We start from the raw sequence: 24,977 nt of genomic DNA on the forward strand, positions 1-24,977 counted from the left end.
TTTAAAAAATTTGTGCCTACCATTGCAGGTTTGACAGATTTGTAATACTCAAGAATTTCCTGAACTGTGTGGTTACAATAACTGTGAATTATTTCACTGTATAATAAAATGTGTCAGCATTTGGAAGATTTATATAACCAGTTTTTTTCCTTTGTCAATGACATGATGATTTCCAAATAGCCTAAAATATATAACAAAATCAGGCAGCCAAAAGATTCATTGAAGTGCAAGTTACACCAATGTCTGTAGACCAATAGATTTTAATGTAACAGTATAAGAAAAGTTTGAAACTATCATTTGTGTACAATCAAAAACTAATCTCCATAAATATCCTGAAAAGGTGATTAGTTTTTTCAAATGCCTATTTGTATGAAGGTGGATATTCTTTATACTTCAACCAAGGGTGTAGCACAAAACATTGAATTCAGAAATAGGTATGAGAGCCAGGCACAGTGGTGCACACCTGTAACCTCAGCAGCTTGGAAGGCTGAGGTATGAGGATCACAAGTTCTAGACCAGCCTTAGCAATTTTGCAAGACCCCAAGCAACCTAGTGAGAGCCTGCCTCAATAAAAATGTTTAAGGGCTGGGGATGTGGCTCAAGTGGTAGCGCACTCGCCTGGCATGCGTGCGGCCCGAGTTCGATCCTCAGCACCACATACAAACAAAGATGTTGTGTGGGCCGAAATCTAAAAAATAATGAATAATAAAATTCTCTCTCAAAAAAAAAAATAGTTTAAAAAAAAATTTTTAAAAAAGCAATAGATATGAGAATCCTGCTGTTTTCTCTTAAGCCAAATATTAAAAGAGACTTGAAAAAAACAAAGTTAAACATGGCCATTCTTCTCATTTAATATTTTTGGTTTTGAAAAACAAATAATTTTTCTATTAAAAATTTTATGTTTATATAAAATTCATTTATTATTTTTATGTTTAAACACTTAAAATAAAGGTATAAAAAAATAATGTTTATTTACTTTTATGTGGTGCTGAGGATGGAACCCAGGGGCTCACACGTGATAGGTGAGTGCTCTACCACAGAGCCCCAACCCCAGCCCCTAAACATTTTTATATATTCTTTCTTAGTTATATATAACACCAGGACACACCCTGACATGATCACAAAAACATGGAACACAACCTGCTCCAATTCAGTCCCCAGTACTACCTGGCTTTCCCCCTCCAATCAATCAATCAATCTATTTACTTATTATTAGTGTCTTGTGGATACACCTGATACAAGGACCCACCGTGCCCCCATACATGCATATACATGCATGTCAGATGCATCCCACTATTCTTCCCTTTTCCCAATCCCTTCTTCCTCCTCCTTAATCCCCTTTACCTACTCTACTGATTCTTTCTCTATTTTGATGAAATTCCCTTAACACTTAAGTATGTTTAAAGACATTCTTAATTTTGATTTTTAAAATGTAAAATATCAATAGAAATCCATCTTTAATAAGTCTTGAGCCCAAAACCTTTGAAAACTTCTGAATAAAGTCCATTACAATAACATATATATTGTCTTTATTTTGTTTGTGCCAATCAAAAAGATTGTTCTCATATTAACTGTAGAAAAGAGAGCCTCCTCCAAGCCTGTCTTTTACCAAATCTAAATAGAAAGCATAGAAAATAGATTGTGTTCTCTAATGTTTAAAGTTCACAGATGATACACAATTTTACAAAACTCTCTAGAGGGGAAAAAAAAACTTACTGAATATCTATTACACTTCTACAAACTATGCTAGGTGCTTTCACTTAATAAAATTTCAGATCTGCATTAAAGATGAGAAAAGTTAAAGGTAAAGTAGTATGATACAGTATAAAATGTATAGACTTCGGCATACCTGAATTAAAATTATTCCTTTAACTGTTATGTTGTCAAAGACAAATGCACAGTTTCTTCTTTAACATGCACTTAATAAAGGCAGCAGCTACTCAGGGGGCTGAGGCAGAAGGCCAGCAAGTTTAAGGCCAGCCTCAGCAATTTAGCAAGACCCTCAGCAACTTAGTGAGACCTTCTCTCAAAAAAAGGATGCCGGACATCCTGGCTCAGCCTGTAGTCCCAGCAGCTGAGAGGCTGAGTCAGGAGGATTGCAAGTTCAAAGCCAGCCTCAGAAACTTAAGGAAGCACTAAGCAACTCAGTGAGACCCTGTCTCTAAATAAAATACAAACTAGGGCTGGGGATGTGGCTCAGTGGTTGAGTGCCCCTGAGTTTAATCCAGCTACCAAATAAATAAATAAATATAAATAAAAGAACTGGGAAGTCACTCAACGGTGAAAGCACCCCTGGGTTCAATCCCCAGTACCAAACAACGAAATAACTCAATAATTCCTACTTCTAAGACTGAAAGACATGAGAATACAATTAAAGGTATATGAAGAAGGTGCTCAAAAAGTCCCTTTCAATCATACTCTTCCCTCTGTTCTAAAACTAAACCAGAGAACAAGAAAGTCAGCAAATAAGGTTAAAATTTGATGACATACTCTCATTTCATCTTTATAGGATTCAAATAGATGCTACTCCAGATAACATCCAAAACTATTTTAAGGACCCAAAACTATTTTAAGAACCCTATCAGTGATTAGGGTTCAATGTTTAAAAACTACCAATGCTAGGATGCATGAAGATCTGGGTTCAATCCCCAGCACCACAAAACAAAACAAAACACCCTTCTTTCAAACCTAAATCACTCCTACACTTCTTCTTAATTTTGAATATTCACTTGACACACTAGTGATAAGAAAAACAATGACATCTTAATATCACTAAGAAAATTATCAATGAAACAATTCTGAAATTGGTCATTTTAGAAATCAGTAAAGCTGGCAGGAAGCACAAAAATAATTGTTTTTAACTATATTTCCATCAGATATTTCATATCATCACATGGTTGAACTATTATATTGAAAATTAGGCAATAGTTATTTTAAGTACAGTAAATATGTTCCAAGATTTGTGATGAGATAGATCAGTCTCTAAAAGTTAACAAGACTTAATAGCTTAACAATGCTTTTCACTCTACACTTCAACAAATCACTAAGGCTATTTCCAAAAAACAAAATAGATGATTAATTTTATTAAACTCTTGTCAACCAAACACTTTTAAAAAAAAATTTCAAGCAGACTTCATAGTTTGTGTGGAAAATCAAATTATGTAGCATTTTAATTTATTTTTACATAAGATCTAATTATTTTTCTAACATGTTATACTCTCAGAACTTTTATAGAAACTATGCAGGTTTACGCTACAAAAGAAGTCCTCTCTAAAAAGTAAGCTGAATGAACTTAATTTTATCCTGATTAATTTCTTATTGCAAGTTTGGTTACTAACCATTTCCTGTGTTGTAGGTTTACCCTCTCTAGGGCTGGGGAAGCATGCAAATCAGTGATAAAGCACTTGTCTAGCAATTCGCCAGGCCCTGGGTTCAATCCCAAGCTCAACAACAAACTGTTCACTCTCTCTATAGTTACTATTCCAAAGCTAGTAACTGTGATCCTTTACTACACTACAAGGAAGAAGACAAGCACTGGTGGATATCATCTGACAATTCCTGAAAATTATTTCAAATGGATACTCACATATATTTCCTTTGATGCTTTTGTGTTCCAAGAAAGTTAGCATGACCATATTTTGGAGGAGCCAGAATGGTATACTGAAAGGGAGCAATGAATATCAGATTGAAAGCTATGAATCAGTTTCAACTTTTAACACTCAGAAATTATGACTATAGAAGGGTCACTAATTCCCTGTTGCCCACATTATTCAGTGAGCAATCACATGTCCCTGTATTAAAAAGCATTCCCCAATAACTCTTTAATGTAACAAAGTTTAGTGTGACTTAAGCTATATATACACACAGTGAGAAAAAACAGAGCCAACTGCAAATAAGGGACAGAATCAATTACATTTAATCCTATAAAGTCCTCAAAACCCCCAAAAGAAAAGCTCAAGATGATAAAATGCTTAGAGAATTGCCAGACCATCTCCCTAACATTAACCTATCAATCTTCAAAACACTCATGAAGCAGATGTCAAGCACCTCTAGTTTTACAGAGGAAAGAACCCTAAGACTAAGTGACTTCCTCCATTATCACATAAAAAGTTAAAGATCAGATTAAAATAAACTCTAGGACTCTGTACTCGTCCATTAATCAAGAAAACTGTTAGCTCAAACCCCAAAATGCTACAATTACCTCACTCTATATGTATTCCCCCTCTTTCTCTCTCTATATATACATATATAATGTTGTCCATTAAGGTACCCACTAGCCATGAAATGCAGCTACTCCAAAAGAGAATGTCAACTACAAATTAGATTCTGAAAACTTAGTATTAGGATAATATAAAATTTTGATTTTCTTTTCTTCTTTTTTTTTTTAAACACAGATCACATGTTGTAATGGTATTTTGGACATACAGAATTAAAATTCATTGTACAGCACTGGTTCATACTTCTTTCCGAACACCTCCCAATGAAAACAGATGTCATTTTAATATTTAAACCAAAATGCAATTATTTTCAAAACTGTTACATCCTTATATACATTATGTATGTAACATATTTGGAGGGGGAGAAAATGGGCATAATATATCCATGTTGAGAGATATAAGAACATATACAAATAAACACAAAATAGGTGATCATAGTAGTCACAAAACATTTTTTAAAAAAATGTTTCTATCTATCTCATTACAAGTATATGGGATTTTATGGTTTTTGTTATTGTTGTTGTTGTTGTTGTGTGTGTGTGGTTGAGGATCAACCTCAAGGACTCACCCATGCTAAGCAAGTCCTCTACAATCCAACAAGGAGAAGTGATTTTGAACAAGTCACAGTGAGGAGAAAGTATGACTCTCCATTATAGTAATATATCATTTTCTCAGATGGAAAATAAAAAATATTCCTAATGTACATGTAGAGATATCAATCATCACAGGTTGATGAACCTCAAAATATCTGCCTAACATGTACCCACAGTAGGGCTTTTTTGGTTGGCTTTTTTTTTTTTTTTTTTTTTTTAGGTGGACCTGGTATGTTGCCCAGGCTAAAGCATGGGCTAAAGCAATCCTTCCATCTTAATCTCCCAAGTAAGTGGACTACAGGCCTGTACTACCACATCTGTGTTATAGTTATTTAACTACATATAATATGCTAATACATATTCAGCATTTGATCTCATTTTGACTAAAGAAGCAAGAAATATATAGTTAACAGGAAAAATCAGTTTTAAAACTCAGGACAACTTTAGAAAATAGTCTGACAATCTCATAAAAGGTTAAATATCAAGTTTCCATATAACCAGAAAACTCCACTCCCAGGTTTTATAACCAAGATAAATTAAAACAGGTCCAAACAAAAAATGTGTACACGAATGTTCTTAGCAGCACTATGTATAATAGCTAAAAAGTGTGAACAATGCAAATGTCCATTGACTGATGAAAACACACAATGTGGTATATATTCATATGCCAGACTACTTTTCCCTTAAAAGAAATGAAACACTGATACACTGTTATAACATTAATGAACCTTGAAAACATACTACCTTGAAAGATGGCTGTCATAAAAGATGACACATTGTATAATTCCATTTATATGAAATGTCCAGAATAGGCAAATCTATAAAGACAGAAAGTAGTTGCTTGGGGTTGGGGTAAAAGGAAACTGATAATCACTGCTAATGAAGAATGGTTTCTTTCTAGGATGGTGACAATGTTCTAAGATTGATTTTGATGATTGTTGTACAACTATGTGAATGCACCAAAAGCCACTTTAAATGGGTGACTTGGATGGTATGTGAATTACATCTCAGTGAACCTGTCAGAAATACAAATCAGAGGGAAAAAAGGATTACAGGGATTCATCAAACACCTAATAGCTACTTTTCTGGATTTTGTAACTGTGATATTTATCAGTTTTTAAGGTTGTGATTTTTTTTCTCATTCTAAATATTCATATTAGTAAAAAAAAAATTTCCATCACATTCTTGCACAACCAAATTATTTAAAGTCATAAACTGTACTGACTTTTATGGCATGTTAATTATTTCAATAAAGAGTTCTTTTCATTAGAAGGATAACAGGGCAATCATTCTCATGTTAACCTTAACACAATCAGAGAATAGCCACACCTCCAGACATGTACTCCCTCAAAATATGAAAACCACTAAAGGAACACAAACTACCTTAAAACATGAATAATTTTGGGAAAGCTCAAAAAAAGTTACTAACTTAACCAATTAAATAATCAAGATTAGACAAACATCATAGGGATTTGAAGATCACAGTATTAAAATATGCAGAGGGACAACATAAAATATACTACTTTACCACTTTTTCTTAAAAGCTAAACTCCTGACTCAGAATGGATTAAAAAATTAGGAACCTAAATTCTTAAAGCTGAAATGAAGTATTTTATCAAAAATCTCGGCGGTGAGTGCGTGCATTTAACACATAACACCTTATGTAGACTGACAATTTCGGAAGCAGCTGAATCTAAGACAATGAAGCTTTTTTTTTTTCTTTTTAAAATCATAAAACGTGATGGTGCCATTCCACAGCCCACCCCATCCCCCATTACCACCACCAGCAGGTGGAGGGAAAGGATACTGTAGGATGACAGCTTTGTATAACCCTTTGGACTTTAAATGTAAGAATGCAGCTGGTGGTCTCTCAGGAGGGGCTAAAGAGATTTGTGAACAAGCTGAAATAAGGGGTATCCTTTGCCTGGAAGTGGGCACACCGTGAGCCACATCTTGAATCAGCTATATCCAGAGTAAAACACAGGCCGCTGGAAGGCACTGTTAGCATCACCAGGGTGTTCGCCGGGGGTGTTTTTTTCAACGGAGAAGTTGACTCCTGTAGTTTGGACATTGAGGGGAGGCAGGGGTAAAGCGGGAGTCGGGAAGACCAGAAAAAATGCCTTTAAGTGGAGACGCCTTGGGTCTCGCTGAGGAAGTTCCGAGCCCCACTCGGTCGCACACGCTCGCCTCCCGCAACTCCCTTCTGCCCGCGGCGCCAGACGGCGGTGCCCGAGCGAGAGCAGGAATCTCCGCCACTGCCGGGGAGCTGGCCGCGGCAGGGGGGCAGCGCGGGCCACACACACAAACACACACACACACACACACACACACGCCTACTCCGCACTCGCTTCGCCCGGCCTCCCCGCCGCGCGGCCCAGCCCCTCGCACCCGCAGCTGGTCGGCTCCACGGGGCAGGCCTAGGCCGCGCCAGCCGTGCCCCAGCACCTCGTTCCCGGGCGGAGGCGGAGCAGGCCCTACACAAACTTCCCGGCGCGTTAGCAGAGGCGTCACCGACGGGCCGGCCCCCAGCGCCATTCCCTCGCGGCCCGGCGGCGGCGCCCGCCCCTACCCCCTGCACTCGGAGTCCCGGCGGAGACCGGCCCAAGGCCCACGGCCCCCACCCGCCGGCGCCCCGGAATTTACCTCCAAGTCACGGCCTTTGTTCTTGAAATTCTTGAGCCGTTGGTTGTCTAATTTCTCGTTGTCCGCCATGGCCGGGCCGGTGACTCCTTCCCCCGCCCGGGCCCCGCGGGATCCGCCCCAACCACCGCGCCGCACCGACACTCCCAGGAACCCGGCCGCCGCCTGAGCTGCTATGCCCTCCGGGCGGCCGCTTCCTTCCTCCTCTCACTTGCCTCCGCCGCGGCCTTCTCCTGCTCTCCCCGCCCGCCCCCCCTCCCTAACCCCAGAACGACAGCAGCTCCGGTGAAAACAACTGCGGGGCCGGGCGGCGGCAACGGCGGCGGAATGTGCGGCCGGCTGAGAGGGGGAGGCAGCCTCGATATGGGAGCCCCGGCGCCGCGGCCACGCCCATCGCCACCAATCCAGCTCGCCGATTGGCCAACCAGGCTCCGGTGCGCTCGGCCAATCAGAAGGGACGATGGAGAGCGAACAGAAAAGGGGAAGAAAGCGACGCTGGGAGGAAACGGCCCAGGGCTGGGTGAGTGGGTGGGGAGGGGAGGGGAAAGGAGGGGTGCGGTGAGGGTAACGCTGGGAGGGACCTAGTGTCTCCGGAGAGAGGGTGAGGAAGTGAGAGAAAGTAGATTTCCGAGGAGAGTGGGTAAAAGAAGGAGAAGCCGGGAGACTGGGTGGGGACAAGCTGGTTTGCTGCGGTTGTCAGGGCAGCCCCAAACGTCTGGGGTCCAGGGTCAAAGTAATGTTCTTTTCTCCTCTGGTGCGCCCTCTCTTCCAGGGCATTTCTTGAGCGCTCCGCTCGCTTTTCGAAGAGAGAGAGCTGCGCCTTGGCTCCACGCCGGATAGGGCCAAACCTCCAAGGGCCAGGTCTGAAGCTGAGGACTGGCAGGGGCTACAAGCGTTCCGGAGGCGCTGAGCAAAGTGAGAGGGTGGTGATGGAAAAGAAAAGCGGTCCGTTAGATGAATTGGATTTATCCTGAGTACCCGCAACAGGTAGGAAACTAGGTAGAGTTGATGAGCCTGTGATGATACCGCTTCCTAGGTGTTTCCTCATAGAAACTTGAAGAAGTTACTTGGCCACAAAATGCAAACTTCTACAGGGCGGGGATCGTGGCACATAGCCATGTAACATTGTAACTCTTGAGAAAAGAAATGAATTCCAAGGGTAGCAGGGGCAAAAATAACGCAAACACAAAAGAATGTACTTAGATTTTTTCAAAAAAGAAGATGCGGTATCCCAAAGATACAGTGTTACGTGAAATAGCAATTAGGATGCTAGCGGGGAACCGAGACATTGAATGTATTTCTGTGTGGCAAGGTAGGAGGAAGAGACCCTAACACAAACCCTTTCTGGAACTTTTTAAACTTTTGGTCCCGTCTGGTATATTTTGTTATGGTGGAGCAAAATACAGAAATAAACGTTTAAAGTGGAAGCGTTTCTTAAAGAAACACTTTTAAGGCAAAGGAGGGTTTTCGTTTGTTTTGTTATACACACACACACACACACATATATATGTTTTATATGTATATTTATATGTATTTATATTATATATATACATATATGCTTTTTTTTTTTTTTTGAAGAAAGTCAGTGGGTTTATAGAACTCAGCACTGGAATACTATTGAAGTCACTTGAAGGTGTTACAATGAAGGAAAGGTAAAAATAAACTTAGAAAATAAACTTAGCAAACAATCTATGCCTAGAAATAATTCACACCGAAGATTAACTTGATTGTAAATTAAATGCAGACCTTAAAATAAAACTGGTAAGAATGTAAATTTTTATTTCCCAGAGACTTGTTTAATTAAAAAAGAATTATATTTGAATGCTAGAGTACTGATGTATTTAAAAGTTTAGGATAAGAAAATTAAGTTGTAAAGCATGTGTGCTTTTCACCATCATGGATTTGTTTGTAAGTAGGATTCAAGGAAAAAATGCATTGATGAATTCTATTCTGCTATTAGAAGTTATCCTGTCAACGTGCAGTATAGGTGAATACTTTGTACTTCTGGAAATAAATTTTATGATAGTTTTTGTGATGAAGTTCATGGAGTTGTCTACTGTTGTGTAGGTCTTCATGTCTTCCATCTACAACTGGTTATATCTGATAATAAAACAGCCCAAAATTCTCTTTGCAGAATACTCCTTAAATGGGTTTGACGACTGTTACCAACTGGGAGAGATGTAATCCAAATAATAATTAAACACATCTTATAATTTTATTTGTCTAATGTCTGGCTGAGGTCTGCCTTCCTCTCCAGACAGTAAGCTCTTTGAAATCAAGGATCATATTTATTTTGTACACTATGTATATATAGAATGCAGTAGTACTCAGCACATTGTATGTTCTTGCCAGTTAGGTGGCCAATCTGCATTTAGAACTATTCCCAACTCCCTGAAAAACTTCCTTGATAAATTATTTATCTTCTATATCAGAAGAACTGTAAGTACAGACACCAAACATGTAAACTTGTTGGCAAAAAACTAGTAACAACTTCAAGTGAAAAACTTAAGCCAGCAAACAGATTACCTATGAATTATAATTAAAGAAAACTGTCTTAACAAAGTGTGTCCAACTGCTTTTAAATGTGGGGGCAGGGCATGTCTTGCCCTGAATCATGCCTGACTTATTCCTTAAATTTTAATCCTGAAATTAGTATGGATATCAAATCAAATTTTAGATCAAACAGTGTAAATTAGAAGCAATAACAACTCAATGTACATTTATATCAAGAAGTGTTAACTTGTTTTTCAACTAAATCTGGTTAGGAGGTTTGGGAAATTTAATTTGTTGAGCTAAGGAAGTAGTAAACTGCAGAACTATTAATACCATTTTGACATTATTTTAGTTGGGTTGCTATAATAAGTTAAACATATACTTGGTGGCTTAAAAAGCAGACAGTTTGAAGGACATGAAGTCCAATATTAAGGTGCTGGCAGATCTAGTAACTGGTGAGGGCTTTCTTCCTGGCTTGTAGATGGCTTATCTTCTCTTTGTATTTTCGTGTGGTAGAGAGCCGCCAGAGAATAAACTCTCTCATGATTTCATTACCTTTAGTGTCACTTCTTAATACTGTCACATAGGGGATTAGAATTTCAACATGAATTTTGGGAGAGACACAAAAATTCAAGTCCATAAAAAATATGGACTAATTTAATAAAGAGGTTTTTGGAGCGTATGAGATATAGTTATTATAACCAAGCACTATAAAACCTACTCTACATTTAAGACCTGTTTCCAATAGCCTATTCAATATTAGGTAACTTAATACCCCCAACTTATTATTTTTGGTATAGGGAAAGTCTAAAATATTATAGAGCTATTTGCTTTCAGTGTATCATGAAGTTCTCTTAAAGTCTTGAATAAAGAAGTTTTCTGTTCTGCAACAGATTTGTGAAGGGATTGTGAAACCTCACACAAGGTTTCAGTTGGTAGATGGTCATCTCAAAAGGAATTGTAATTTTTAATTATTTCAGCAGTTTGGACTATTCATGTATACATTAAGTTGAGGATTATAGAATCTCTAATATGGATTTTTTGGTCTCTATATTTGGGGAATACCTTCAATTATGTATGATTTCTTGAGCAATATTTTGGGTAGTACTGGCTGAAAAAAAAGGAAATATACATGTTGCTAGGACAGTTGGGTTAGATCTTATTTTAGAGAAAAATATTGAACCTTTGGTAATTGCTATAGTTTAGATGTAGTTTGTTTCCCAAATATTCATGTATTGGCAGCTTGGTCACTTGTGTGGTAATGTTGAGAGGTTGTGTGACCTTTAAGAAGTGGGACTTAGGGCCTGGGTTTGTGGCTCAGTGGTAGAGTGCCCAGCAAGTGTGAGGCACTAGGTTCAATTCTCAGCACCACATATAAATAAATAAATAAAATGAATGAATAAATAAATAACATGAAGGTCAATTGACAACTAAAAAAAATACTGAGGGGGTGGGGAGAAGAAGTGGGACCTAGTAGGAGTTGATTAGATGTTTTGGGTAATTGCCCTGGGAAGGGATTAAGGTACTTCTCATGTGACCCTGAGTTAGTTCTCAAGATTAGGTTGTTGTAAAAAATGCAAACCTGGCCTCTCTCCTCCCTTTGACTATCTGTCACACCTTGTGTGTGATCTTTCCCTCTCACACTCACTTTGTCCCTGATGCCATCTGTCTTCATGTGATAAAGCTGGGGAATCCTCACCAGAGCCCTTACTATGCTGTTTGAACTTTGAGCCTCCCCACTGTGAGCTATGTAAACCTCTTTTCTAAAATTTCTTTAGAAAGTACCCAGCCTCAGGTGTTTCTTTAATCGAATATAAAATGGGCTAATACAAGAATGTCCCTTTATTTTCTCTGGAAAGTAAAATCGACCAGGTATTAGAGGACTTTGCTCCTTTCTCTCCATTGCCAGACTTTTCTGACTTATAACCTGGGGAGACTGGAGAAGATGACTTCTTTATTTTGACTAAAGTTCTGAATGAAAAGATGAAGATGAGTTAAAAATTAATATTAAAGTGAGAGAGGTGAATCACCTAGTATTTATTTAGCTTATTTCTTTAAAAACTTAGTTTTGAGTCAGGCATGGTGGTACACACCTGTAATTCCAGTGACTTAGGAAGCTGGTACAAGAGGATCGAATGTTCAAGGCCAGCCTCAGCAACGTAGCAAGGCCCTGTCTCAAAATTAAAAAAAAAAAAAAAAAGGGATTGGGGTATTGCTCAGTGGTAAAGCACCTCTGAGTTCAATCCCTGTTACCAAATATAAACAAACAAACTTAGTTTTGACAATTTAATTGGAGAAAAACTGAGTTTCCCCCCCGCAATGTCCACCTGATTACTTACTTCAGACATTTATAACCCTATTTTTAAAAAATTTTATTTTTAAATAATCACAGGAATTGAAAAAAAAAGTACAAGAAGGTCCCATCTACTCTTTATTGTCTCCCCCAATCATTGCATGCTACCTAACTATAGTATACTATCAAGAAAAGGCAATTAATATTGGTATTATTATTATTGAAGTTATTCAGAGGAGAGGGAAGACATTAGAATATAAATAATATGTGAAGGTATCAGGGGTCCCCATATACTAGAAACTCTACAATCCTACACTTTATGGGAAAGAATTCTATAGTTACAGTAATAATTACTTTTACCAAATATTGAATATCTACTATACTCGAGTCAAGGTGTTTTATTTGCATGAGGTATTGATTATTGTTGTATTTGTATTTCTTCTATTATAGAGAGATAACAGTTATTGAGCACTTATGGGGTAGGCATTCTCTAAGTAATTCTATAAATTTATATATACACTATATAAGTCACACATATATATACAAATAAACACATTGAATCCTCAAAACCTGTGAAGTAAGAGTAATCACTTTACAAATGAGAAAATTGAAGCACAGAGGTGTAGTCATTTGCCCAAGATCATGCAGTGATAGAGCTGACATTTTGAACTAGGCCTGACATTACAGCCAACACTCCTGATTATCACAGAGATACATAAACTTCAGTATTCATAGTAACCTTTCAAAGTGGGTATTATTGTTTCTATTTTCTTTATGAGGAAGTTAAGTGACTTGCTTAAGATCCTACACAACTAGAGGGTGCTGGAATTCCAGTTTGATTCTAGGTCTGCCTAGTTGAAAAACCTCACTGTTTCTAGTTGACCCTTCTGCCTCCCTAGCCTCTCACACAGATCTCAGCTGGATCTCTATAAAGAGCTAGTTCTGAAGACTGACAGTGTTTCTCAAACCTGAGTGTATCAGAATCACCTGAGAGGCTTAAAACCCAAATTGGGAGATTCTGTCCCTAGGACTTCTGTTTTAGTAGGCCTGCATAGCCTTTGAAGAGCTGAATTTCTAGCAGAAGCTCAGGTGATGCTAATGATGTTTTACGTTCTTGAACATCCTTTGAGAACTGCCCTAACAGAACTTATTATAAGGTGGCAGCCTTAAGATAAGGGCAAAGTTAAAATAAGAGTAATTGTGCATCACAATAATAGATCATATGTCATATAACTATAATGCATAGGTAAGTCATGGTTATATATCTCTTACTCAAAAATGTACCAAATAATGTTTTAAGAACAGAATTTTCTAGGCCATAACATCCAATTGCATATTTTAATAGATTTATGCAATGTTTTCCCTGTGTCTAATTTTTCTCTTGAGTTTTCTCAAATACCAGTTTATGGCATTTTTCACAGTAAGTGGCTCCACTGGGCCTGTTAAGTCTATTTTGAGTTTCTTGGTGTTAGCTTAAATCTTATATACTCTTCCATTGCCCTTCTAGCTCCTTAAAGGCTCAGACTTGTCCCAGTTCTTGAGTCAATTCCCAAAGAGGCAAAGTGTGACTCCATTAACTGTTCTTCCTTCTGAATTCCAGTCTATTTGCCAGGCATGCTAGTTTACTTCTACTAGTCTCTTTCTCAGGCCCTGCCCCTGCAGGCACAGAGGAATGGGGTTTCCTGCCACACCTGACCAACCTCTTGGAATCATCTCTGATACCAATAAACAAAACAGAAATGCAGATTTAGCATCTTTATTTTTAGTTGTCCTGTTCAGAGATTCCTTCACAATCATAACAATGGGGAAAAATCCATTAATACCCAGTCACTTCTACTAATTGTGCTACTCAGTTTCTTGAGTTGAAATATTAGGTATCTTTGATTCTTCATTCTTTTCTCCTACATCACATGTTGAGTAAGTACAAAATTGTAATAAATAAATAGAACATCTTCATGAATTTGTCTTCTTTCCATTCCAATCCTCTGTCATCCCTGTATAATGTCTATAAGAATTGTTTCATGTTCCTGATGTCTTGGAATTATATTGTCATAGCCCATTTAGTCTTCATAGGACACTGTTAAAAAGTGCTTCTTGATAAACATTTATATATGTAACAATCATTTAAAACAAAAAAAAATTCATCATAAGACAAAGATAAAGGCAGATAAATATCTATGGAGATAACCAAAGGTAAATCATTAAATAGAGTTTTACTTTTGTTTGTGAAAATGATAGATTCCTACCTTTAGTAATATATCGTACTTGGAAATTTGAGAATAGTAGTACTAAACAGATTGGTGAAAATTCTTGTTAATATGACTGGCTTTAATAACTTTAGTGAAGACAAACTGATGCTCTAAAACAAATGACTGCTTTGGATAATCACATATAAGTAGAATTCTCTGGTGCATTTATTAGGTTTTTTTTTGTCTCTATTACTGAGCATACATTATATGTGACATGGTACCATGTATACACATGTAATTCTGGAATGAGAATTTAAAAATAGTACAAAATTGAACACTTTCAAGGCACATAAATTAGTCTTGAAATACACACCTCATAGGATTCATCAACTTTCTATTTATAGTTTGTCACCATGTTATACAAAACCCTGAAATGTCTTAGAGAACTTCTCAAATAAGAGTTTTGACAGATTCTCTAGATACTTACAAAGTCAAATGTTTATAGCTTTTGATGTGTCATGTAGATTTAGTTGTCACTGATTACCTTATGATGAACTTCAGAAAAATCTTTAACAACAAATCTTTTAATGTTTTTCTCCAGCACACTATTAAATCCTAGAAACCTTTGTCATTTCACCTGTATGCTTATTCCAACATTCTTATTAGGACCTGTTGAAGGTTGCTGATTATATGACTAATGAGAATGAGAACCTGGTAAGTGTTAGCCATCTTATTTATAAGTCATTAGATATTAGAATGTCTTGTACTCTTGCCTTTTGGCTACAACCCTAAGATCTGCCTAATCAAACCTTGATGTTCTACATGGCAGAACATAAGCTACCATACTGATCCCAAATTAGACTTCCCAGGTTTTTAGTTCTGCTTATAAATAGAAGCATCAAAGGAAACATTTAACTTGTGGGAAGATCAAGTCAACTAATGACTAATAATACTACTATTTTGTTAATTCGTGGCTATCATGGGACCCTTTAGAGCAGTAGAAAGATATCAATACCCAGGTGACCTGGTAGAGCTATTAAATTAAATACCTTAGAAAAATTATTTCTAAGGACTGAAAATTCTTAAGTTTTATATTTTTATTCTTATTTTTCTTATACTTCTATTTTGCATGTGAAAGGAGGAAAAAAATCACCTTGCATTTATCTATCCTAATAATCATTAATATGTGAAACTCTTTTTTTTTAAAAAAAAAAAAGTAATTCAAGTTAGCCATAGATATCTTTTAAGAGCCACACATCTCTGTCTACTGGTTGGATTTCTGTCAGTCTTCTTGGAGGCACTCTGGTGGCATTGAGTTGATCTATAGGATACACTGGCAAACTGGCTAATTTCAGTGCCCTCCCCAGTAATAATTTAAACACACTGTGTTGCTTATATCACTAACTGTATTGACCTTAAAAAAAAACAGGAAAGGGAGGAAAAGATAAACTACCTTATATATTTCTACCCACCTATCCATGTGCAACAACTTACTATGGTGTGTATCTTAGCCTATGTTTTATGATGTAATATATAATACAATTTAGTGTATACCTAAGTGTATAGTCAGGTACTGCTTTATGAACATGTGACCCATACAATCACATAGAGTCCCATGCTTGGCTTAATGCTCTGTTGTCACTGTCTTGAAATTCTTAGGTTCTTAGGTTTGAAACATGGAGCTCCACATTTTCATTCTGCACTAGTCCCTGCAAGTTATGGTATAGTATAGAGTACATTCTTATAACTAGTTACAATTCTTTTTTTTTTCAGCCTTTTCAAAAAATGCTTGTATAATATTTGTATTTTAAATGTAAATAAGCACTTTAAATGTAAATAGGATCACACTATAAACCATTCTAAACCTGCTTTTCCATTTCATAGAGAGACATTAATTTATCATACTTTTTGGTGGCTGAAGAGTAGTCTTTTATATGGGTAAACCTTAATTTATTTAATCAATCACTTACTGATAGACACATGTTGCCTTCTATTCTTTGTTGTGATAGAGTAAACATATTTGAATATACATATTTGTGTACCTGCCCCACTATTTTCCTAGGATAAATTTCTGAAGTGAAATTGCTGAGAGCATTTTAAAATGTGATACATACCACCTGGTTGCTCCTCAGAAAGATCATACTAGATTATATCAATCTAAATCCCATCAAGAGTGTACAAACATTGTCATTGCCCCACAAGCTAACTGAGCATAGTAACTCAATTTCATCTCTGCCAATCTGATAGCGCCTATCTAATGGTCTTAGCTTACATTATTATCTCACTAGGATACCATTGATTCCACTAATATGAAATGGCTATCAAAGTGAGTACCATTAGGTGGTGATTCTGTTTTGGCCTACTAGCTAAATATGTGAGGTATATAAAAGTCCTCGACTTTTCTTTAAAAATAATAATATTCTTGCTTGCCACATGTAACATTCACAGATACTGTATATGCTCAAAGAGACTAAGGACACTAATTTACTGTCTTTCTGCTCTTAACCCCTCAACTATTAAAAAACATAATTTTGACATAATTTCAGTGTTGTAAGAAAATACAAGGTTGTAAGAAAATAGTACAAAGAATTCCTTCACAAAGATTCTCTAAATGTTAGTATTTTACCACATTGACTTTCACATCCTCTCTTTTTGTCTGACCTCTGATAGTAAATTGCAGGCATGATGTTTTTATACTCCAAATGCTTCCATTCCATTTTCTTTCATAATTGCAGAATAATTACCTAAATGAGAAAAACTGATACAAAATTATTTATATATATATATAAAACCAACATTTACATTTTCCTAGTAATACTCTAATTTTTAGAAAAGGAAGGGAAAAAATTCTTGTCCAGAATTCAAACCAGGAATATATATTATTTTCAGTCTTCATGAGTCTCTCCTCCACTTTTTTTGAGTCAGATTTTCCAAGACAAATCCTATAATGGTATAAGGAATTACTTTTTGGAAACCTGAATTCCAAAAATCTGGTTGGTTAGCTTTTTTTGTTTGTATGTTTAAAACAGAAACGTTGCTTAAAAAGGAAAAAAAATCAGATCCAGTAGGTTAAAGAAGTAGCATACTTGACTATAGATAACAGGAATTTGCTGCTTATGATTTGCTTAAACTCAAAAAATGAAAATTCCACAGGGCATGGTGGCTCATGCCTATAATCCCAGCAAGCAGGGAGGTTGAGACAAGAGGATTGCAAGTTTGAGGCCTACCTGGGCAATCTTAGTGAGACCAAAATAAAAAGAACTGGGGATGTAGCTCAGTGGTAAAGCGCTCCCACGTTCAATTCCCAGTATCCGCCCCCCCCCCCATTTTTTTTTTTTTTTTTAGTCTTTTGAAAATGCTCTGAACTTTTAAGTTTCCCAGAGCCTTTCTAAAAAGATTGCTTACCACCTTGGCTAAAGGTACCAGGTGTTGAAAAAACTCCTATATGATTATATACAAATACAGTTACCTCCACATCCCTAAAGAATCAAGGGAAAGGAAAAATGAAACTTATAACAAGAAATACCATTTCCTAAATCAGCAGTAGAAACAAAGGGCATTTATGTTTTTATTAGGTTGACACTTAGCGGCTTTCTGTTCTTGGAATATTATTAAAAACCAAACTAGTGTAAACTATGTTGATAGGTTAAATTGAATCTTTATCTGTGGTTAGCATAGGAATGGCCTTCCGAAGCACTGGGGTGGGGAATTGCCATCAGCTAACCTGAAAGCATGTAGAACTTCTAGGTGAGTTCATAAATAAGGAGCAGATGGATATTTTACTTAACATTCAAAAAGTACTCAGTGTTAAGCAAGGTTTTAAGCACTTTGAATGAAAACTCATTATCCTATTATTTTTTCCCTCCTATTTACTCTCCTATTTTACCCATGAGGAAGGGGAAGCACAAGAAAGAATGAGCAATTTGTCCAAAATCACACAGCTAGTATGGCAGAAGTAGAAGACTATGAGAATCTCCAGGAGAGGCCTGTAGGGGACTGAATAGTTTTTTGTTGTTGTTGTTATTTGTTTGTTTGTTTGTTTTTAATATCTTTATTTATTTTTTAATGTGGTGCTGAGACCCAGGGCCTCACACGTGCTGGGCAAGCTGTTTGTTTTTTTAATGTTTTTTTAGTTGTAGATGGACACAATATCTTTGTTTTTTTTTTAATTAATTAGTTTATTTATTTATATGGTGCTTAGGATCCAACCCAGGGCCTTACACTTGCCAGGCAAGCACTCTACTACTGAGCCACAACCTTAGCCCCTGAATAGTTTAGTTTAATGGACTTTTAAAATTGATCCACAAGTTTTATTTCCAGGTTGGGACCTCACATTGGGGAGAAATGACTAGAAATGCAGTCAAAATGCAGTCAAACAGGGATAATGGAGAAGGAAAGAGAGATCCAAACTAAAATGGGATAAGGGAACAGAGTCAGAAACTACTGAAAGCAAGCTCCCATGATTTTTTTTTTTAATTTTTACTTATTTTTTAGTTGTAGTTGGATATAATACCTTTGTTTTATTTATTTATTTTTATGTGGTGCTGAGAATCAAACTCAGGACCTCACATTTGCTAGGCGAGTGCACTACGCTGAGCCACAACCCCAGCTCAAGCTCCCATGTTTTTTTTTTTTGTTTTTGTTTTTTTATATTTATTTTTTAGTTTTTGGCGGCCCAACATCTTTGTTTGTATGTGGTGCTGAGGATCGAACCCAGGCTGCACACATGCCAGGCGAGTGTGCTACCACTTGAGCCACATCCCCAGCCCAAGCTCCCATGTTTTTAAAAAACCAAGTTGTTAAGGTTATCTGAATAATGCTTTATTCTTAAAGTCCAGGAAAACTAAATTCATGTAAAAATGAGCAACAGGAAAATATCCAGGTTAGATGTCATACAAAGTTGTAATAAAGAAATAAAATAAGGAGTAAAACAACATCCATGCAGACAAGAGTATGCCAGGAAAATGTACTCACAAAGCAGTACCAACACACGTGTGCATTATTTCACAGTGAGGTAAAAAAAAAAAAAAAAATTCAGGAAATTATATAAGAAATAAAAGAATAAGAATTCAAAAACAAAATGAAAGAAGTCAGAAAAGAACTAAAAATCTTGGTAGCAGGATTTGGATTCCCACTCTATGACTTGACTATAGGATTCATGTGCTGAGAGCCCCAATGGCAGTGGTGTCCAAGGTTGTTAATGAAAGAAAGGAATTTGTTTTGTTTCGTTTTAATCAGGGATTGAACCTAGGGGCACTTAACCACTGAGCCACATCCCCAGCCCATTGATTTTTTTATTGTGACAGGGTCTCACTAAATTGCTGAGGCTGACTTGGAATTTCTGATCCTCCTGCCTCAGCCATCCTGAGCCTCTGGGATTACAAGCATGTGCCACATGGCCTTGCTGAATTTCTTTACTTTTGAAAATGGATTTAAAATGTTTTTAAACAAAGGGTTAGGGTTGTAGCCCAGTGGTAGAGACCTTGCCTACTATGTGAGAGGCACTGGGTTCGATCCTCAGCACAACATATAAAAAAATAAAGGTATTGCTTCCACCTGCAACTAAAAATATTTTTTAAATTTTTAAGCAATAAATGTTGTTGAGCTATTTTAGTAAAGGTGATTGCTTTAAATACAAGAATGTTGTGGCTGTTTCAGTAGATAATTAAAATTTAAATCTCAAGATGTATACTTTCAGTCCAAAGACTGACACCTTACATATAACTATAATTTTGTGAATAGTGAATTAATTTTTTGGAAACCAAAACCATAAAAATGAATTTAATACATAGTAGCAAATGTCACAATATATTATGGAAACATTATAATTATATAGACACTCATTCCAACTTTATTATAACAATCTTTTTAACGTCACTATGCATTATTATAAGGTTGAAATTTTGCCATTATAAAGGTATGAGGAATATGTCTAAGAAAAGTGTGCTGTTAGAGGAAGAATTGAATGATAAACTTAGAGCAATCATTCTTAAGGTAGGAGAGTGTGTGTAGTTTTAAAAAGCTTATTCAGTATGACTATTGTTTTCCTAACACAAACCAAGAAAATTAAGCTTGATAAAATCTGTTCAATTGATGGATATGTTCTACTGAGAGAAGGCACTATAATGGGATAAGATAAAATCTGAAATATAGTGACATAGACTGAGTATGTGTACATGTGTGTGAATGTGTACTTTGGAAGTGAATAGGTACACACTCAATGAATTCACAAAACTATGGCAGATTTTCCAAACTATAGTACACAGTTCAAACCCATATGAATTGAAAACCACATATATGTACTATTATGGGCAATTTGAGAGATATTTGAACTATGTACAGAGATTGTTACATTCTGGTATAGATCATCTTGGAAAATTTTCCTAACCCTAAAATTTTTTGCACGAAAACATTTTATTCAAAAGTCTTAAAGGAAAAAGAATGGCTTTGTCAGCAAGTTGTTTTAAAATTAGAACTTATTCCATTTCTTGAATCAACATAGTTAAAAGTGAGAAAAAAAATTCAAACCAGATTTTTATGACAATGTAAGTCCTATATTCTGATGTGGACTTCAAAGCAATTTTTCATCTGGATTTTGGAGCCCTAAGTAGACATGCCTCGCCAAAAAAGGAAATGTGGGTGACCTAGGTCTCTTTGCCCACTCTTTTTTTGTTCTTGATCTGTTAGATTTTTGTGTGTGTGTGTGCTGGGGATTGAACCCAGGGCCTTGTGCATGCGAGGCAAGCACTCTACCAGCTGAGCTATCTTTCCAGCCCTTGCCCACTCTTATTAATAAGTTAATTTACTAGTACAGCTGATCCACAGATGAACCAAAATAGCATTAGTGAATTTATCTGAAGCTCTTTTCTAGGTGAATTGGGACCCTGGATCTGAGGTAGTTAAGTTCTGCCTGCTTTATTTCCTAGCATCTTAACTTCTGCGCTACATACAGACAATTCTTTCTTACTCAGTGACTTAATCTCTTCAAAATTCACCCAGATTCTCTGATTAATTTTAATGCATTTTTACTACTCATGATGCATTCATTGGAGCTCAAAACTTATGAAAAAAATAGAGAATTTAATTCAATTTAGCCTATTTTATTCTTTATTAGCTTTAACAAAAAGTCATGGGGTAGAATCAAAACTTTTGAATAAAAATATCTTCATTTTAAAGAGTTCAGTTTATTTTTGGTATCATAACCCTGGGACCATAGAGAATTAACTTGTTCCTCTTGCATATACAGAGTTTCTGCTTTGTTTGTTATATAATAGAGAATTTAATAGTATGACTATCACTAAGTTCTATGGAACTTTGGGAAAAGCACTATCTCCAAGATAGATGCAGAAATATATGGTTTTGTTTCATCATGTGACTAACTTTGTTATTGTTTTAAAATTGTGATTTGTGATTATTATAGGGCTATACATGCATGTGGAAAGAGTATATATACTAAGAAAATAAAACATTAGGAGGTTAGCCAGTTAACCTGCTCCTGAGTCTGCCAGTTTCCCTCTGAAGAGACTACCAATTTCTGTCACTGAGGTAAATGAGCAACCCTTCTTGCAGTGCAGTCTTTAAAGTCTTAAAAAAAAACACACATTAGGCTATGTACCTTGGCACTGTTGGAAAGGGCCATACAGCATTGGTTTCCTGAGTCATCATTGGTGTTGCTTACACATAAAATGTAAATGATCCAAAATTTATAAATGATTGCATAATAAAAATTAGAATGCCCTGTTGTGGATCATTCAAAAGGCACCACTGAGGTTATAGTTTAACCATGCTTTTAAAAATTTATGGAAACAAATGATAATAAGTCAAACATGCTGAGAGATTTTAAATAATTAATTGCATAATTTATGGAATATTTCCTTTCTCTTAATGGCATACAATTTGAATAACTGTTTAATTATTGTCTTTAACTGAATAGACTTTTCAAAAAGCTATACGCATTGCCAGAAAAATCTATTTTGTATTTTAATAAACCTAATTGTGAATGTTTATATTTACTGCTCTCTGTTTGTTTGTAGCATAAGAAATTACTTGTGTATATATGTGGGAACTTGGAGCAAACTCTCCTCTCAGGGAATGGCTCCTCATACCTTATCAGATCCCCCATATTAGTTACTTATTTTAACCACTGGACTTCAAAACTCAACAGTTTGATAGACACTTTGAGATCTTAGACCCTATCAGGGCTGCACTCTTATCTTTGGCAGGCATTGGAGCTTTGGAGCTTCCCCATCAACACCCAACCTGCCCTCTTGCATCAGGTGGACCTCTGATGTGGTGATCAAGCCAGTTTATCCTGAGAACTACTTGTATAAATGCACACCTCAAACTTTAATTAGACATTACTTTTCAGAGACTGGGTTCCATCTTAGTTGAGCAATTGAACTTCAACAATTTTGGAACTCACTCAACTATGTTTTCAGTGTCCCTGTCTTTTGAGTATATCCTCTGTGACCTTTGTTCATATTATTCACCCTTGGCCCCTTTTTTTGAGGTTGCGGGGGTATCTGGGATTGAACTTAGGGGTACTCGACCAATGAGCCACACCCCAGCCACATTTTGTGTTTTATTTAGAGACAGGGTCTCATTGAGTTGCTTAGTACTTGAGGTCACTGAGGCTAGCTTTGAACTCACAATCCTCCTGCCTCAGCCTCCAGAACTGCTAGGATTACAGGCCTGCACCACCATGCCCAGCCCCACCCTTGGCCCTTTTTAAGCACTGTAAACCTAAGGAGTTCTTTTTGCATGGCAACAAATAGTGATTTGTGAACTCCTTTAAAGAAAAAAATAAATTACTTGTGTTGTCATAGTCAACAACAGCTTGTATTTGAACTCTATTTACTACATTTCTAAAATCATGGTAAATATAGTCTCCCTTTATTGTTCATTGAATTAAGCTACTATCTTGGAACACTAAGTAGTTATTTTCTATAAACAAGTTATTTTGTTACACTGTGATAATTCAGAACCTAGTGTTTCATTAGTATGGTCTGAATTATCTTCCAATTTATTTATCTGGATATTTACCTACATTGAAGTCACTATCATATTTCTGCATCTTTTTCTTAGAACTATAATCTACAAAATAGTCATTTCTTCAAACACTCACTGAATATACATTACAGGTGAAAGGTGTATAAGACATAGTGCTATTTCTAGCAGCCTCACAATGTTTGTCCTGACAGTCCAATCAGCATGGAAAAGCAAAACACTTGGACAAATCAATTTTATATAATCTGAATACAGAAGATAAATTCATAATCTGAACACTTCCATGATGGTGAAACAGTGCTGTAATAATGTTGGTAGATAAAGCTTTATTCTTGGGGCTGGGCTGTGGCTCACTTGCCTAGCATGCATGAGGCACTGAGTTTGATCCCTGGTACCATATACATTAAACAAATAAAACAAAGGTATTGTGTCCATCTACAACTACAAAAACATATTTTAAAAAAATAAGCTTTATTCTTGCTTAGAAAAACAATTGCCTGCTGTCCTCAGGTAATAGAACAAGAATTTAGAAATTCTCTTAATCCCTAAAAGAAACATTGGGTCATTCATGACTTTAATTTTGTTTAGTTTGGTCCTGGCAAAAAGATTTTACTTTTTGATAGTTACTATATTGATGGAGGTAAGATTGATCAAGCTTGGTTTGCTTAGTACTGACTTGCTAGAGTTGATTATGGGGGAACTTTGCCAAAATAAGGTTGCTTCACTGAGAAGTAAATTATAGGAAAAGTCCAAAAAGATTGCTCTGTAGCATCTTGGTTGCTTCTCTAGCAGATATATTTATTTCTAAAGCACAGTGCATTAAATGTACTAAAAAGCAAAAGTTGTATGGTTCAATCATTACCTAATTCTGCATTCTTTTATTATCATTGTTTTACCATAGACAAGAGAAGGAAGCATCTCTCATCTCCTAACTAAAGCCTCTTGAACCCCCCAAATCTAATTGCACTTAGTTTTTCCTTTTAATAGTCAGTAGTAACTTTATCCTCCCAAATGGCTCTGCCAGAAATCTGGTTGTCATCCTTGAAAATTCCATATCTCTACTAAGGGTTGATATTTCTGGATTACTATGAAAACCTCACTGTCTATTCTATATCTAAACTTGCCCCTTCAATCAAATTTCCAATAGTTATAAGAGTGTCAACTTACAAGGGACATGATATTATGTCATTTCTCTGCTTAAAATCTTCTAGTGGCTTTGCATTTTTTTTAATATTTATTATTTGGGGGTTGGCAACTTTATTTTTTTAAGAGAGAGAGAGGGAGAGAATTTTAACATTTATTTTTTAGTTTTCGGCTGACACAACATCTTTGTTTCTATGTGGTGCTGAAGATCGAATCTGGGCCGCACGCATGCCAGGCAAACGCTCTGCAGCTTAAGACACATCCCCAGCCGGGGCTTTACATTTTTCTTAAAATAAAATTAAAAATCTTTGACTTGGCTTACCATGCCCTACATGATTGCTTCTGTAATTTTAAGCTGCCACCATGCTGGAGCCATGTTAGCTTCCCAGCTACTGCAGTCCAA

At 36.5% G+C, this 24,977-nt stretch overlaps 1 protein-coding gene across 1 annotated transcript in view; it reads right to left on the reverse strand.

Annotated features, from left to right (window-relative positions):
• Kpna4 (karyopherin subunit alpha 4) overlaps nucleotides 1-7,711 on the reverse strand; it is a 64,628-nt gene extending 56,917 nt beyond the window's left edge. The window contains exon 1 of the mRNA XM_046440479.2: nucleotides 7,454-7,711. Within this exon, the coding sequence (XP_046296435.1) occupies nucleotides 7,454-7,522 (69 nt within the window). The 5' untranslated portion in view covers nucleotides 7,523-7,711. The remainder of the gene's footprint in view (nucleotides 1-7,453) is intronic.
• Between the last annotated feature and the right edge of the window lie 17,266 nt (nucleotides 7,712-24,977).

This window comes from Marmota monax, unplaced genomic scaffold (genome assembly GCF_021218885.2).
Source record: "Marmota monax isolate L192 unplaced genomic scaffold, Marmota_monax_Labrador192_F-V1.1 WCK01_AAM20220418_F8-fsc00256, whole genome shotgun sequence".
Classification (NCBI taxonomy): Eukaryota; Metazoa; Chordata; class Mammalia; order Rodentia; family Sciuridae; genus Marmota; species Marmota monax.